Consider the following 15,382-nt stretch of genomic DNA (forward strand, 5'->3'; position numbering starts at 1 on the left):
AAAGGGACGGCAAAAAGATAAGATAAATGCTAAGCTTAAACATTCAGAGTTGTACAAACTGATGAGGTGCTTGTTGGTAGCAGTTACATTAAAAGCAAAGTTTGAACATCCCAAGTTCTAAAAACTGATAAGGTGTTAGCGATAGCAGTTGCATGTCTGCTTCAGACATGCTGTCGTTATTGTATTTACTCTGCATGTTTATCTTACGCAGCAATCAGAGATGGCTGGTGAAAAATATTCTGGGTGTGACACTGACTGTTTAATCCACAATATCAGTTTCCACAACCATCCCATTACAATTTAACCCAAATACACAAGGACAAAATTGATACACGGTTGTTTTCTGTTTGTTTTAGTTTGTGTATTCCATGTCCTGCTCGTCGTTTTCAGATTGTGTTGTTTTTGGTTTTATTTGTTGTAAACAATTACTTGCATTAATGCCTGCCTTTTTGTTTCCTGCCTACTGTGGCAATCTGTGTATTCTCACATTTAGTAGGAAAGAGTTAAGAGGGTGACCCAGTAATATCTTTGTAAGGTGTTGGCATGTGTCTTCAAATAAATTGTACTTTCTCCATCAGCTAAGTGCAATGCAGAAGAGTAGGCCTTTTTATGTTTAGTTCTCTGTTTTTCTTTCTACGTATCAGCACTGGTATCATATAGTTCCAATTCAGGCACTTGAGATTCCGTTTTCCAACTTTACCGCTACCACACTCCAGTGATAAAACACTTCTAGTGATTCCAGACCTGCCCTAGGAGCTTATCAGCGAAAGTACGTTAGATACATGTTGATCTAGGGTGACCATTTGTCCTCTTTTACCCGGACATGTCCTCTTTTTAGACTTAAAAAAATGTTCAGGCGGAATTTCATAAACGTCCGGGATTTTTTTTTTTTTTTTTGAGCTTACATAGACTTTCAAGAAGCGTTTCGTTCACAAACTAGTCCCGCCCTCCTCTACTCCGATTGGTTCGCTTGAGTGAGAAGGGGGCGTGGTGAAGTAGCCTAAAATCTTTTGATTGGACGGTCTGACTGTAGAGCTACCGTTATTGGTCGATATCCTTCTCTGTAAACATTTAATTGGTCAGTCTGCACGTCAGTAGTCCTTGTTTACGTCAGGCAAAGCTCATGTACCTACCCTCATCTCGAGCAGCTATGCCGAAACGTAAATGTAAGTTCTCGGATGAATTAAATAAGAAATTCCCATGTTTTGTGTAGCAAATAAAGGTGTAAATGACCTAACCCAGTAAACAAGGAACGTCCCTGGACGTTCAAAATAGGTCTAAAAGTAGTCTGTCCGTCAAGGACATATTTTAAACGTCAATGGACGTCCAAAATCCATCTTAATAAGTTAGTTAAGTGGTGACCAATCGATAACGTCAGTGGACGTCCAAAACGCGTTTTATACAAGTAATTTATTTCGGGATCAATTAATAACGTCAATGGACGTCCAAAATACGTCTAATAGTCGTCTTTTCAATGTCTGTGTTTGGACGTCTTTTCAACTTTCATTTTCAACCTTAAGAGAATGTTGATTAGACGGCAGTCATTGTGTTATATCAACGTTGAAACAACAGCTAAGTGTTTACTGGGAAAAGCACACATAGCGCCCCCCCGTATGTATGTATGTATGTAGATCTGGTGACCCTAGTTGATCTCCCACCTGAAAGTCCATTTGGTTTCGTTTGGGTCCAATTATTGTTGGTGTAAGAAATTCCTGGGCTGGCCACCTGCTTCAGTTCTGGAAGGCTTCTGGTGGAATGCAATCACAGAACTTCATTTTTGATTCACTATTCCAGTTGCTGTTTAGAAAAGGGGAATGTGTGCTGCAAATATATGTAATATGTTTTTGGTATTATGTCATATCCAGGATGTGTCATCAGAGGTTAAGGAAACATGCCAAGTCAAAGCACTGGCATCTGTGATAGCAGGGCTGCAGCCATTATATTATTATGTGAGGAGTGTGTGTTCTCTTCGTATTTTGGACTGTAATCCTGCCCAATGTCCAATCCCACTGAAGTTTACACTCTCAGGTTGCAAGGTATGAAACACAACAGCAGACGAACACAGTGTGCCTCAGCCATAATAAAAAAAATTTACTGTACAATTAAACAAAACAATTACAGGTGTTTATGTATGGAATAAAGTGTAAATTTGGTAGTTTGTGTGTTTTAAAGGATGAACATAAGGAATGAGCATTGTTTCAAATGATATTAGATAGCTAGTAGATAGTTTAATGAAATGATGTACACTCTCTGTGTAAGCTAATAGATTATGGCACATTCTTTGTGCTATGAAGGTCAAATTTTAGCCCCTTCATATACCTTTTCTCTATCTGGCAACCCACGCAAATTCCTGTCTGGGATGACTACAGCTGGGATGGAGAGGGGTATGTTTTGGGAGAGCGTGATAACACTCAAAAATACCTTCTCCAGTTTTTAGAATTAGGAATGCAGTACCCAGTCTTAACACCTGTTGTCAGTATTGCAGTTTTATTTTAGCCACTCACTTTTAGGTGAGTCAGTCTTCAGGCGACATGTAAACACTATCAGTAGAATATGGGGTCTGTTCAGTGTTTCTCAATCCTGGTTCTAGAGGCACCTTGCTGTGCACATTCACTGTTCTTTCTCCCAACACACCTCAACCTTCGACCTGTAGGTCAATTAGCAAGTTCATTCAGAGTTAAAGCATTAGAGACGCAAAAAACAAGGCTCACCACAAAGGGTTGGTGTAACTGCAGGTTTTCATTCCAATTAATCAGGAGAACACCTGAATCTATTCGTTTAATCAACTTGTCTCCTTCTGTTTGGTTGGAACGACAACCTGCAGTCACACAGGCCCTTTGTGGATAGGATTGGTGACCCCTGCACTTAAACATGCCTCGAGGACCTGGGTTGAGAAACACTGGATTAGGAAACACTGGATTCTACAAACTTCTGTTGTGACATAGAAAACTCGTTATGACTGAAGGGAAAGGGACATAGGCAGCACTGAGCCTGAAAGCACTGTCACCTGTTTCATGCTGACTCCTCCCACATTACCTGCTTTACAGCAGTGTTCAAGGGAGTTGTTATCGTTCATAGAGGAGTTGGACACGTCTCCAGGACCATGGTAAGGGCTACAAGTTTTATAGCCGCATTTCTGAAGGTAAGGGGAGATTTTAACAAGCTTTCCTACGCCGATCTCAGTTATTTTATTGGTCTTTATTTTTTAAAAGCAACTTGCTGAAGACTCAGGAGTAGGAATGGTAGTTCTCCTAAAATGTTCTAGGGAAACTCAATTAAGCATAAGTTTGACATACTTCTGGTTCAGATAAAAAATGATATCAGTTGTTTACAGAAGCTGAGCACATTGTTCTTTTGTGTTGGATATTTGTGAGGTATGTTGTGAGGTATTTGCTTGGATCTCCACCAAGACTTAGACTTAACTATTAAAATATCTGGGCAAATGGAGTTTGTGTTAGATGATCTTCATATTTTTAAACACAAGTTGTAGGAGTAGGTAACAAAGTTTTGTTACCATTCTAAAGAATTCCGCTGGAAGCCTTTCACTTTTTTCCATTGTTATCATTGTGGCTGTTTCCTGTACTTTAGCAGTCCAACCATGTGAAAGTGTGACCTGTTTGAGCCTGATTAAGGGAGACCCTGATTCAGTGTCTATTCTCATAGTGGTAATATGACTTCTCTCAGGAACTGAATTCCAGTTTAGAATACCCCTTATTAATGCCCAAAGCTAAGATTATTTATATTTAACCCCCATATACAGGTCAGTGAAACATCATAATGATTTTGAAGCTGTAATTTTATGTTACAGATATTACACACTGTTCCTTCTAACCATTCTGTGAACTAAGGAGCTTGCAGTAGCTGCTGTGAACAAATAATGTGCAGTTCACACTTATTTCCCAGTCTCTCACTGCAGCCTGCTTATCATGGTCAGAGGTGATACGTAAGATCTCGTGCTTGGCCTTCACTGAGAACATGTTGAGAAACTGGAATTGGGGGGGGGCAAAGGAAACGAAGCTGCTTTATCAGACTTCCTCTTGCCTAGCACTGGAAGGCAAATATTCCAGAGCACTGCCATAGATCATTCTTTTGCGCATATATATATATATATATATATGTGTGTGTGTGTATACATATTCACACACACAATGTATGTCTGCCATTTTATAGCATGCTAAAATATTGTAATAGACTATAGCTGTAGAAATGTAGAGAAAGAATTGTGAGGTATAGTTTCTTACGTTTCTGCAGTGAGCTGTGGTGGAGCATGACTCTAATCATGATTGTAAACTCGTCATACTCTGGTCTGTGTTTATAAAACAAGTTTGCTAGGCACAGTTTTGATAATTCACTCCCATTTTTTACAGAGAATATACAGGTGTGTCTCAATAAATTAGAATATCATCAAAAGCTTAATTTATTTCAGTAATTCAGTTCAAAACGTGGGGTGGCACAGTGGTGCAGCAGGTAGTGTCACGTTCACACAGCTCCAGGGACTTCAGGTTGTGGGTTCCGCTCCGGGTGCCTGTGTTTGTGGTGTGTCCATGTGGATCTCCCCGAGGTGCTCCGTTTTTCTAAACACGGTTTTTCAAAAACGCACATTATTAGGTGAATTGGCAACTCAAGTGTCCACAGGTGTGGGAGTGATTGTATCACCCTGAGAAAGACTGCCACTTCCTTCTGGGTGTGTTCCAGCCTTGTGATTCCAGGACCGCTCAACCCTGACCCTGAACTGGTTAAACTGTTACAGACAATGAATGAATGATTTATATCTTTTAATGTTGATGATTATGGTTTACAGCCAATGAGAAGAAAAGTCATTATCTTAGAAAACCTCCTAAGCCGGTAAAATGGTCCAACAGGGAAAACCACAGCCTTAAAAGGTTTCCCAAGAAAAGGCCATTAAATAATTTGAGAGGAAATTCACAAGGAGTGGACTGCTGCTGAAGTTAGTGCTTGCTGAGCCATCACACAGCGTAGGCCAATGTTTCTGTATTTAAAAATCACTTTTTAAATTGGGATTAGACACGCTTGAAATAGTTTGTCATGAATCTATATGATGAGCTTCGCTTATTATTTTTTTAATTGAATATCTGAAATGAACTTTTTGATGATGCACCTATAAACGTACGTCTGAATGATTTCTGGGAATAATTGCAGTTGTAGTAGTAATGTAGTTGTCCAAACAGTCCAAACACAGAAATATGATTTAATTTTTGGTAGCTGCTTTGTCTTATTCCTCCAGGAATCACTGCACACATTCAGGAAACAAACCCTGGGCAGAGCGCCAGCCCAACAAGGCGTCACACTCACCTAGTCACTCCCACACTCGTGTTTGCTGATATAAAACGTTTACATAACGTTGTTATTATATAAACATTTACAAGAACAATACAGAAAAGAGGAACAAAAATAACTACTACCCTGTTATATTTTGTCACCATTTCAACATCCAGCTGGAAACTATTTTATATTTTATGACATACCTGTGTGTGTGTGTGTGTGTGTGTGTGTGTGTGTGTGTGTGTGTGTGTGTGTGTGTGTGTGTGTGTGTGTGTGTGTGTGTGTGTGTGTGTGTGTGTGTGTGTGTGTGAGATATGCAAGGTTCAATCTTTCCTGTTGTAAGAAAGTACAGGGGGGTGGGGATTTATGGAGAGAGATTAGTCTCAAAAAATGTGTATTTCGATTGGGTGAAATGCGAGAGGAAATGAACAAATACACATCACGGAAAACACGTGAGTGACTTGATCCACAAACGCAGATTCTAAATTTTACAAAAATTTTAAATTCGAGACTTCAACTTTACAAATATTTGCAATGTAAATTTATGTTTGTGTTTATTTTCGTATAAAACTGATATATCGATGAAAACCAAATGCATGTATTTACGAATGTAACTGTAGTTGTACAAATTGCAGACCGTGAGACACAGTGTGATGTATTCATTGTTGAACAGTGCAACATATTTGTGACTTGTGTTTAATTTGTGGATTAACATTTACACATTTGTAAAGATTTTGAGACTAATCTCTCTCCAGAGGCTCTGCTTTTTCAGCATAGAGTTGGTGCATAGGGATGATGTAAGTTAGTTGGGGGGATTGGTAGCTGTTCATGTCGGTCCAAAATAAACATCCTTCTTATGAGGAAACCCTTGTTTACAATTTTGACCGGTGGGTAATGTCCTGTTGTGTTTTTTTTTTTTTTTTTACCCCCAATGCCACCTTATGTGACCCGGCCCATAAAAGGATACAAGGTGTTTCCTCGGAGCCTGAAAAAGTAGACTATTGAATTAAACTGCCATACCACACAGTTTTTCTACATGTTGATTTTAACTTTGTTGTTGTAGGGGACGGCAGAGCAAAAGTAGGAATGAAACAATTTATATCAGTTTTAATTACGATTTTAGCCACAGAACCATCCAGACTCATTAATATTCTCTGTCTGGACGACTGTCAGTGAGGATAAATGGCAAATGGCTCTTCTAAGCCAGTCCACTCCATATTCAATGACAAATCAAAAATCAATATTACAGTAAAAGCAGTTATGAATCACGTAAGGCTCAGGATGATACAGAATGAGACTGAAAGTCTCAACTCTTCTCAAACTGCATATGAGGTTACAATCTATCTGAATTTGCTTCTGATTGAAGGTCTGTCGTCCGTTTGTCTGTAATGGTACTTGGTCTTTGATTGCTCACTCTCCAAACCCTTTTAGTTATTGCCATAATCAAATTATCTCTTGGCTTTTATGTCATTAATAATCCCACTGGCTCCCTGACTCTGGTTTAGACATTTTTACTATGATAATGACACACAGAGTGCAGCAGCTAAACAAGTGGCTCTTGTGTCTCATAGTGTAACGTCTTACCTTCCCCACTTTGGCCCTGAAACGTCGTTCACATGTTTGTGACCAACACTTGCCAAGAGGAGTCTGCAGGGGTCACCTTCCTCCTGCCATGTTGCCCTTTTTGTGCTGCCCGTCATTGTCAGTAACATCGGTATACACTTGCTTTACTGGCAGAAAGATCACACCCTGTTATAATTAAATTACCACCAGGAGAAGCCACAAATGATCAGGGTTTTAAAGGACAGGGCTGTCTGGTTACCGTCACAGGATCACCTGAACAAGTATCACCTATCACAGCTGTTTCTGCACTTGTCATGGAGGTCCATTATAGAAAGGGACGGGGAATGAACAGATCTCACCAGCTTCATTCTGTTCATTTATTGCCCTGAGATTAATGTAACAAGCCAGGTACAATGCCACCATTTAGAAATGCAATAGATAAACGCTTGTTTTAGGTGGGTTTTTTGGCAAAGCTTATTTCTGAATCGGTACTCAATTCTTAAATGTTTCTAGTTTCATGGTGAAAGTTGCTAAGTGCACTAGGTATTCAAAGTGTACATGTAGACAATTTATGTTTTAGATACTTTTGAATTATGTTAATATACTGTCAGGAAGTTAAGTTATTTAGCACATTGTGTTTACTTTAACAAATTAAATGTAACTGTCAGTACAGTCACATCCACTTTAAAAGATTGGCAAATTTACTGTTTATTCATTCATTCATTATCTGTAGCGGTGGATCCAGAGCCTATCTGGAATCATTGGGTGCAAGGCGGGAATACACCCTGGAGGGGGTGCCAGGCCTTCACAGGGCAACACATTCACTCACACCTACGGACACTTTTGAGTCGCCAATCCACCTACCAACGTGTGTTTTTGGACTGCAGGAGGAAACCGGAGCATCCGGAGGAAACCCACGCAGACACAGAGAGAACACACCACACTCCTCACAGACAATCACCCGGAGGAAACCCACGCAGACACAGGGAGAACACACCACACTCCTCACAGACAATCACCCGGAGGAAACCCACGCAGACACAGAGAGAACACACCACACTCCTCACAGACAGTCACCCAGAGCGGGAATCGAACCCACAACCTCCAGGTCCCTGGAGCTGTGTGACTGCGACACTACCGTGCCGCCCAATTTACTGTTTATTCAAAGTTAAATCAATACTGTGTTAAATGACTACTGTGAGTGTTACTTAACATTTGTGTTAACCGTATGTAGGGCCAGCAACCACAGCACATCCTGTATAGAGAAAGAAAGATAGTGGTTTGGTGTGAAACAACCTGTATGAGTTTAAATTTGGACAGAGGGACCTCACGCTGCAGTCAGACAGTCACAGTATGCCACAGTATTTTGAGCATGAACCACACCGTTTCATGATTTTATTTTTAAATACTTTGAGTCTCAAGCTTAAAATACATTATCCTTCTGTATTTTGGACTATTCGTCACGACCTTTTCAGTGATCAAATGTCAAGAGTAGGATTATTTTTGTTTAACCTCAAAAGTAAATAAAATACATTTTTATAATACATTGGTAAATAATTTTCAAGTAATTTTAAACAGTGCTGAATAGAAGCCTTATTGTGCACTCGGGGGAACAGCTTCATAAACTGACCTCTTCCAGGAAGAGGAGTGAGGGCAGGAGTCTCCGGTGGATTAATTTAGATCATGATTGTTAATTACATTACTTTTCATGATGGTGTCTTTGTGTTCCAGGCTACTTTGCGAACACTAAGGAAGAAGGTCTTGGTGGGCTGTCTTCTGACACTGATATTTGGGGCTGCTGTTCTTCATCACTGGATATCAAACACCTCGAGTGTGGTCAATGTCCAACAAAGACTGGATTCCAGCATGGAGAAGCTTCGTCATAGTGGAGCGCAACATTTAGATAATGTTTCTTACAACCTCAAACAGGCCACAGCACGGTGAGGACGGATTAACCCTTGTTTAGTAACATTGCCCTTATTTAATGTTGTGCTCAGGTCATCACTAAAGGACAGTTCCACTGAGAAATTTGTCACTGAGGTTTTATAGACATTTGGAGACTTTTTAATAAAGAATGCATTTGTGATGGGAATCAGGGCTCACACATGTTTTACAGATTATTCTGTAGAGAACCTGCTTGTATCTTTATTAATATTTGAAATGGGTTTACAAAAACACACGTTGCAGATTGATTGGCGACTCAAAAGTGTCCGTAGGTGTGAATGTGTGTGTGTGTGTGTTGCCCTGTGAAGGACTGGCGCCCCCTCCAGGGTGTATTCCCGCCTTGCGCCCAATGATTCCAGGTAGGCTCTGGACCCACCGCGACCCTGAACTGGATAAGCGCTTACAGATAATGGATGGATGGATGAAATGGGTTTAAACTTGCCCAGTAAACATTTAGCCATTGATTCAAGGTTGAAATAACGTAATGACTGCCGTCTAATCAACGTTCTCTTAAGGTTGAAAATGAAAGTTGAAAAGACGTCCAAACACAGACATTGAAAAGACGACTATTAGATGTATTTTAGACGTCCATTGACGTTATTAATTGGTCCCAAAATAAATTACTTGTATAAAACGTATTTTGGACGTCCACTGACGTTATCGATTGGTCACCACTTAACTAACTTATTAAGATGGATTTTGGACGTCCATTGACGTTTAAAATATGTCCTTGACGGACAGACTACTTTTAGACCTATTTTGAACGTCCAGGGACATTCCTTGTTTACTGGATGTGATCCTAAACATCATAAAACAGTGTCTTAAATGTCAAGCAGTGTAGTGTGAACCATTTAGACTATTGGCTTGCTGTGTTGTAGATTTGAACACGGTTAATCACTTTTTGTGTTAGGTCCCTGTCATCTCTAATGTAAACAGTCTCTTTAGAATGTGGCGTTTTAATTTCAGACGTCTCCAAATCACCGTATCCACTTCTTGATTGTTTTAATTAAATAACTATTACAGTTAATTAGAAATCTCATTCATTCATTGTCTATAACCACTTATTTACTTCAGGGTTGTGGTAGGTCCAGAGCCTACCTGGAATCACTGGGCACAAGGCATAGTTAGAAGTCTATTTACGTTTACAAACTTTAGCAGGCTCTCTTATCCAGAGTGACTCTCAAAAGTGAGGTTAAAGTCCAAACCCCTCATAAAACACAACACCAGCCATAAGTGTGTGCAAATACATGATGCCTTATAAGGAGCTGTAGAAACAGCTGTCTCTTTTCTGTTGAGTCTCAGATAAGTGTTGTATTCTGATTTCCTGCTTGGCTAAAAATGTAAAAAATTTGATTCAATTTAAAATTTTGTTTAATATGCATTGGGAGGGGTCCTATTTAATGCTATGTAATGGTTACAATAAAGTGACAGAAGGGTGGGAGAATACAACTCAAAGCTCAAAAACAGTTTATTATTTTGTTACACAAAAATGCTTTCAAATGTGTTTGTACACCTAATAGTTTAACCAGTCTCTGGGTGCAGCGCAACACCTGTGTGTGCTGTAAAGTAGCTGTAGAAGAGACCATCAGTATTTAAACATGCGTCATTGTGCATTTGCGGAACTCCTGCAGGTCTGTTATTGATATCCTGATTTAATCATTGGTTGATTATTGATTTACAGCAGTTCCATGTCTTTATCTTATTCCATCCAGAAATGGTTGTGTATGCGAAGGAGAAAAGCGGGGTGTAAACATGCCATTCGCAGATCTGCTGTTTCCTGTTGTTTCTGCTGAGGATCTAAAGCTAGCTTTTGAAGCCTCGAAGTTGCAGGGTGTTCAGGAGCGAAGGAAGGCGGAATTCCAGAACTTCCGCAAAAGGCGAGTTGCCAACAAGACATTGTTTTGATTTAAAACACACTCCCCTGATGCTGAAAGCTGCTTTTGATGGAGAGATAAACAATGAGTTAAAATTAGCAACTGCTTTTATTTCTCTCCTGTGAAACACCATTTGAAAATGCTAGTTTGTCTTTATATGGCATGAGTTAAGAGTCAAATCTTCTTACATTAATTGCATCCTCATTTATTTCTCATGAATTTTACATTAATTACATTAGGGCTACTATATTTTTACTTTATGAATCTGTACTATTTTAAAGGGCACACTTTTGTTGTGTGTGTGCTCTCAGCACAGTATCATTTCCAAAGAAATGCAATGATGTATAAAATATACTGGAGCCACCACATCTGATCCCAGATATAAATACCCCATTCCAAAAGCTAACCAAAATAATATTAATCCCCTAGGCACTGGGCTGTGGAATTGTTTTCTGGAAGTCATGACGCACATCCAGTACATTATCTGGAGTGGTGTTTGTGATACAGAACATTTCATCTAACATCAGCACCTCACTAGTGCCATCAAATCCTCATAGCAATCTTGCAACATCCAGTGTAAGGGCTACACAGAACAGCCAATGCTGTTAATGGAACAAAGTGGGGAGAAAAGACTTACTAATACTCCCTTCTCTTCCCTTTTTTTGGCTTAATAGAGCTCAGTCAGCAGCTGATGTGCTAATAGTTGCAGAAGCTAACAGCCCTCTTCAGTACCCCACCCAGGGAGTCGAGGTCCGACCTAAAACGTCCATAGTCATTCCAGGTAAGCGGTTGCATAACACTGGTTGTGAATGACTAATGCAGCTAACTTGCATCAGTTAAAACACGTTTTTCCTGTGCTTTAGAAGCTGTTGCTCAGTGTGAACAACATTCACTGAGTATTTAGATGTGTAGCCCCAGAGTGTGGGATAAAAATTCAATGTAACATTTAAGGGTTAGGTTTGTCAGGATCTCACTTTTAAATTTGCCTTTGTTTTACAAGTGCAAACCTGCTTCTTTGTTTTTCTGTTCTAAGGTTTGGGTCTGAAACACAAGTCTAGGAGTCTTTATTTGGTATGTTTTCCATGCGCTTGCTTGAGGTCATGCATGAAATGAAGCTGTTATTGAAAATGAATGTAATTGGAGGCACAGGGGGTTGATAATGGGGTTACTTTTTTATTTGAATGCTCCTTTTCCATATCTGTGTGTTTATTTAATGTTTTAAAATAGAATATTCATATTACCAAAAAAAAGCACATTTTTCCATTCACCTCATTCTATTCAGTTTAACAAATGCGTGATCTGATCGAATTTATTTAAAATCCTAGGTGATTTTATCTGCCAGTATGGGGACTTTTTCCATCTCCAACGTAGTGGACAAAGTCCAAGTGACAGGTAATGGACAGATGCAAATGAACATCTCCAGCAGACTGCTGCCAGCACTCAACAGACAGCTGGGTTTCATCATGTACACAAACACCATCTTCCACCCCAACACTGCAGATATAGGTGAGATTTGTTTATGTATCTTCTTCAAACATTTCACAACTCATGTCAAACTGGTTTTGTTTCAGCACAAGGAGAACGGGTGTGGCACAGTTTGGAACTGTGTTTTTTGTGAGCTCTGCATTCATTTGTTTTGCATCAAACATTGAAATATGTAATATTTTTGATCCCAGAGAAAGTGTTGGGTTTTATTTTTATAAAGGTTCAAATAGCAGTCACTTGCACGTATTACCAGCATAAATCCGTATGGTTGCTGTCATATCTGGGTGTTATTGAGAAGCACTGTGCTTGATTACAGAATCATAGAACCAGAGAACAGTGTGACAGACTATGTTCTTGATCTGAAAGTTTTAAAGATTTGCAATCATCTGATATTAAGGGTAATAACAAGTAGTCTGCGGCATGGTGGTGCAGCAGGTAGTGTCGCAGTCACACAGCTCCAGGGGCCTGGAGGTTGTGGGTTCGATTCCCGCTCCGGGTGACTGTCTGTGAGTTGGTGTGTTCTCCCTGTGTCTGCGTGGGTTTCCTTCCACAGTCCAAAAACACACGTTGGTAGGTGGATTGGCGACTCAAAAGTGTCCAAGAATGTGTGTGTCTGTGTTGCCCTGTGAAGGACTGGCGCCCCCTCCAGGGTGTATTCCCGCCTCGTGCCCAATGATTCCAGGTAGGCTCTGGACCCACCGCGACCCTGAATTGGATAACCGGTTACAGATAATGAATGAATGAACAAGTAGTCTGTTGTAACATCATCTGATCTTTTAAAGAAGCTTTACACTAGATGTTGGAATTGTGAGCCAGGAGAACATGGTGAGGTTTGATTGGTGGATATTAATTTTGTTGAATTCCTGCCTGCAATTGCACTGTCCTTGGTTGAAACCTACAACAGTGTTGGTGTTGCTTAACCTGTGTATTGCAAACTTCTGTCTATTTTTAACCAGTGCATTATAGCACCGATGGATTCCAGGCAGCGTTTACTGTGAAAATCCGACATGAAGTCCCTCCCAAACTCTATGATCCTGGACCTGGAGACGGTAACTAACACTAATATAGTTCAGTCATTGGCTGTACTGATTCCTGTTAATGTTAAGAAGCGGCCGTCATTCTGACACCAACTGGCCAGTAACGTTCTGTACAAAACATGTTTAAAACCTGGCCACTCCTCTGTGGTGAACCCGCACCATGGAGAATTAACTGGTTCATTCAGGAAATGCAAAGTGATTTATTTCTTCAGCTCCTGTGAGCTGCTCTTTATAGAAAATAGACTTCGTAAATACACTGTCCTGATTTTTAATGTTAAACAACTCCTGAATCTTTAAATACTGTTTTATTTAGATTTATTTTTTCCTCTCCTAGAATATAACATAAGTGCCTTGGTCACAATTGCTACCAAAACATTTCTGCGTTATGACAAGCTTCAGGATTTGATTGAAAGCATTCGACAGTTCTACCCCACCATCTCCATAATTATAGCAGATGACAGTGAGCACCCAAAGCCTGTGACTGGCCCCTACATAGAGCACTACATCATGCCCTTCAGAAAGGTAAGAGCTCAGGTCTGTCTGCTCAGAAACCTGTTAGTAACCCTTTGAACTTCTGGGCTGAAATGTAATTTATTAATGAATCTGCTAACTTAAGTCACTGTATTAACATAAGTACATTCACAAACTATGTACTGTTTGTTCAAAGGTTTGTGGACACTCCCTATAATTAGTGCTTTTTGGTTTGTCAGCAGTTATACTGAACTTCAATATAAATGCAACACACTTCTTTTTGCTCACATTGTTCATGAGCTGAGGTCTTAAAAATCTATGTTCACAAAGTTGTCTAAATCTGTGTTAGTGAGGACTTCTCCCTTGTTGAGATCATCCTTCCACCTCACAACTGGGGCATATCAAGATGCTGAGTAGACAGTATGATTATTGCACAGGTGTGCAATAATAAAAGGCCACTCTAAAATGTGCAAGATCATGAGGTGATGATCGTGGATGAATGGCATAACAATGGGCCTCAGGATTTCGTCACGATATCCTGTGTTTGTTGTTTCACAACAGGCAGCATCCGCAAAACTTTCACCCACATGATACATCTGCCATCTGCCTTGTGAAAACAGTACAGTGAAAAAAATGTGAAGAGAATACCTCTCCAACGTACCATTGAATGTGAGCATTTGCCCACTCAAGTCGGTTGCGACAAAAAACAGCAGTCACGTGGAGTCCCTGATGAGGTTCTCACAGTTTGTGCAGGAATTCTTTGGTTATGCAAACGGATTGTTGCAGCAGCTGTGCGTGTGGCTGGTCTTAGACGATCTTGGCGGTGAAGATGCTGGACATGTCCCGGGCAGGTGTGGTTACACGTGGTCTGCGGTTATGAGGCTAGTTGGCTGTACTGCCAAATTCTCTGAAATGCCTTTGGGCACGGTTTATGGTAGAGAAATGAACATTCAATTCACAGGCAGCTCTGGTTGACATTTCTGCAGTTAGCATTGCAACTGCACGTGCCCTCAAAACCTCCAACATCTGTGGCATTGTGCTGCGTGATAAAACTGCACATTTTAGATTGGGCTTTTATTGTGGCCAGCCTAAGGCACACCTGTGCAGTAAACATGCTGTCTACTTAGCATCTTGTAATGCCAAACCTGTGAGGTGGATGGATTACCTCAGCAAAGGAGAAGTCCTCATTAACACAGATTTAGACAAATTTGTGACCAATATTTGAGAGAAAAAGGCCTTTTGTGTACTTAAAGATCTAAGACTTTTTCTGAGGTCAGCTCATGAAAAATGGGAGCAAAAACAAGTGCTGCATTTATTTTTGTTCAGTTCATCTACCCTACACTCTCTAAAACCAAATGTTGTACCTTTTGAAATATGAACCTCTACTGTATTGTTTCTTCAGAGTCCAGTTCTGTCCCCTAAAGGTGCATTACATTCTCTCCTCCAGAAGGAATAGTAAATATTTATTTGTAATCTTTCATTAAAGAACTGTGTCAAATATGTCAAACATAATATTCACCCTCCGGGGGCTCCGGTTTCCTCCCACAGTCCAAACACACGTTGGTAGGTGGATTGGCGACTCAAAAGTGTCCGTAGGTGTGAGTGTGTGTGTTGCCCTGTGAAGGACTGGCGCACCCTCCAGGGTGTATTCCCGCCTTGTGCCCAATGATTCCAGGTAGGCTCTGGACCCACCGCAACCCTGAACTGGATAAGCGCTTACAGATA

The 15,382-nt window shown here is 40.3% G+C and overlaps 1 protein-coding gene across 3 annotated transcripts in view; it reads left to right on the top strand.

Moving 5' to 3' along the window:
* The window catches only part of b4galnt1a (beta-1,4-N-acetyl-galactosaminyl transferase 1a), a 28,937-nt gene that overhangs the window by 1,273 nt on the left and 12,282 nt on the right, over positions 1 to 15,382 (top strand). The window contains exons 1-8 of one of the 3 annotated variants that reach the window (XM_066671143.1): positions 2,747 to 3,142; positions 8,578 to 8,786; positions 10,503 to 10,667; positions 11,339 to 11,445; positions 11,698 to 11,735; positions 11,990 to 12,170; positions 13,106 to 13,198; positions 13,521 to 13,708. In XM_066671143.1, the coding sequence (XP_066527240.1) occupies positions 3,104 to 3,142; positions 8,578 to 8,786; positions 10,503 to 10,667; positions 11,339 to 11,445; positions 11,698 to 11,735; positions 11,990 to 12,170; positions 13,106 to 13,198; positions 13,521 to 13,708 (1,020 nt within the window). In that variant the 5' untranslated portion in view covers positions 2,747 to 3,103. Of the gene's footprint in view, positions 1 to 2,746; positions 3,143 to 8,577; positions 8,787 to 10,502; positions 10,668 to 11,338; positions 11,446 to 11,697; positions 11,736 to 11,989; positions 12,171 to 13,105; positions 13,199 to 13,520; positions 13,709 to 15,382 lie in introns of those variants that run through there. The other 2 variants (XM_066671145.1, XM_066671144.1) reach the window with 2 other exon arrangements.

Source organism: Hoplias malabaricus, chromosome 5, assembly GCF_029633855.1.
Source record: "Hoplias malabaricus isolate fHopMal1 chromosome 5, fHopMal1.hap1, whole genome shotgun sequence".
NCBI classification, from domain to species: Eukaryota; Metazoa; Chordata; class Actinopteri; order Characiformes; family Erythrinidae; genus Hoplias; species Hoplias malabaricus.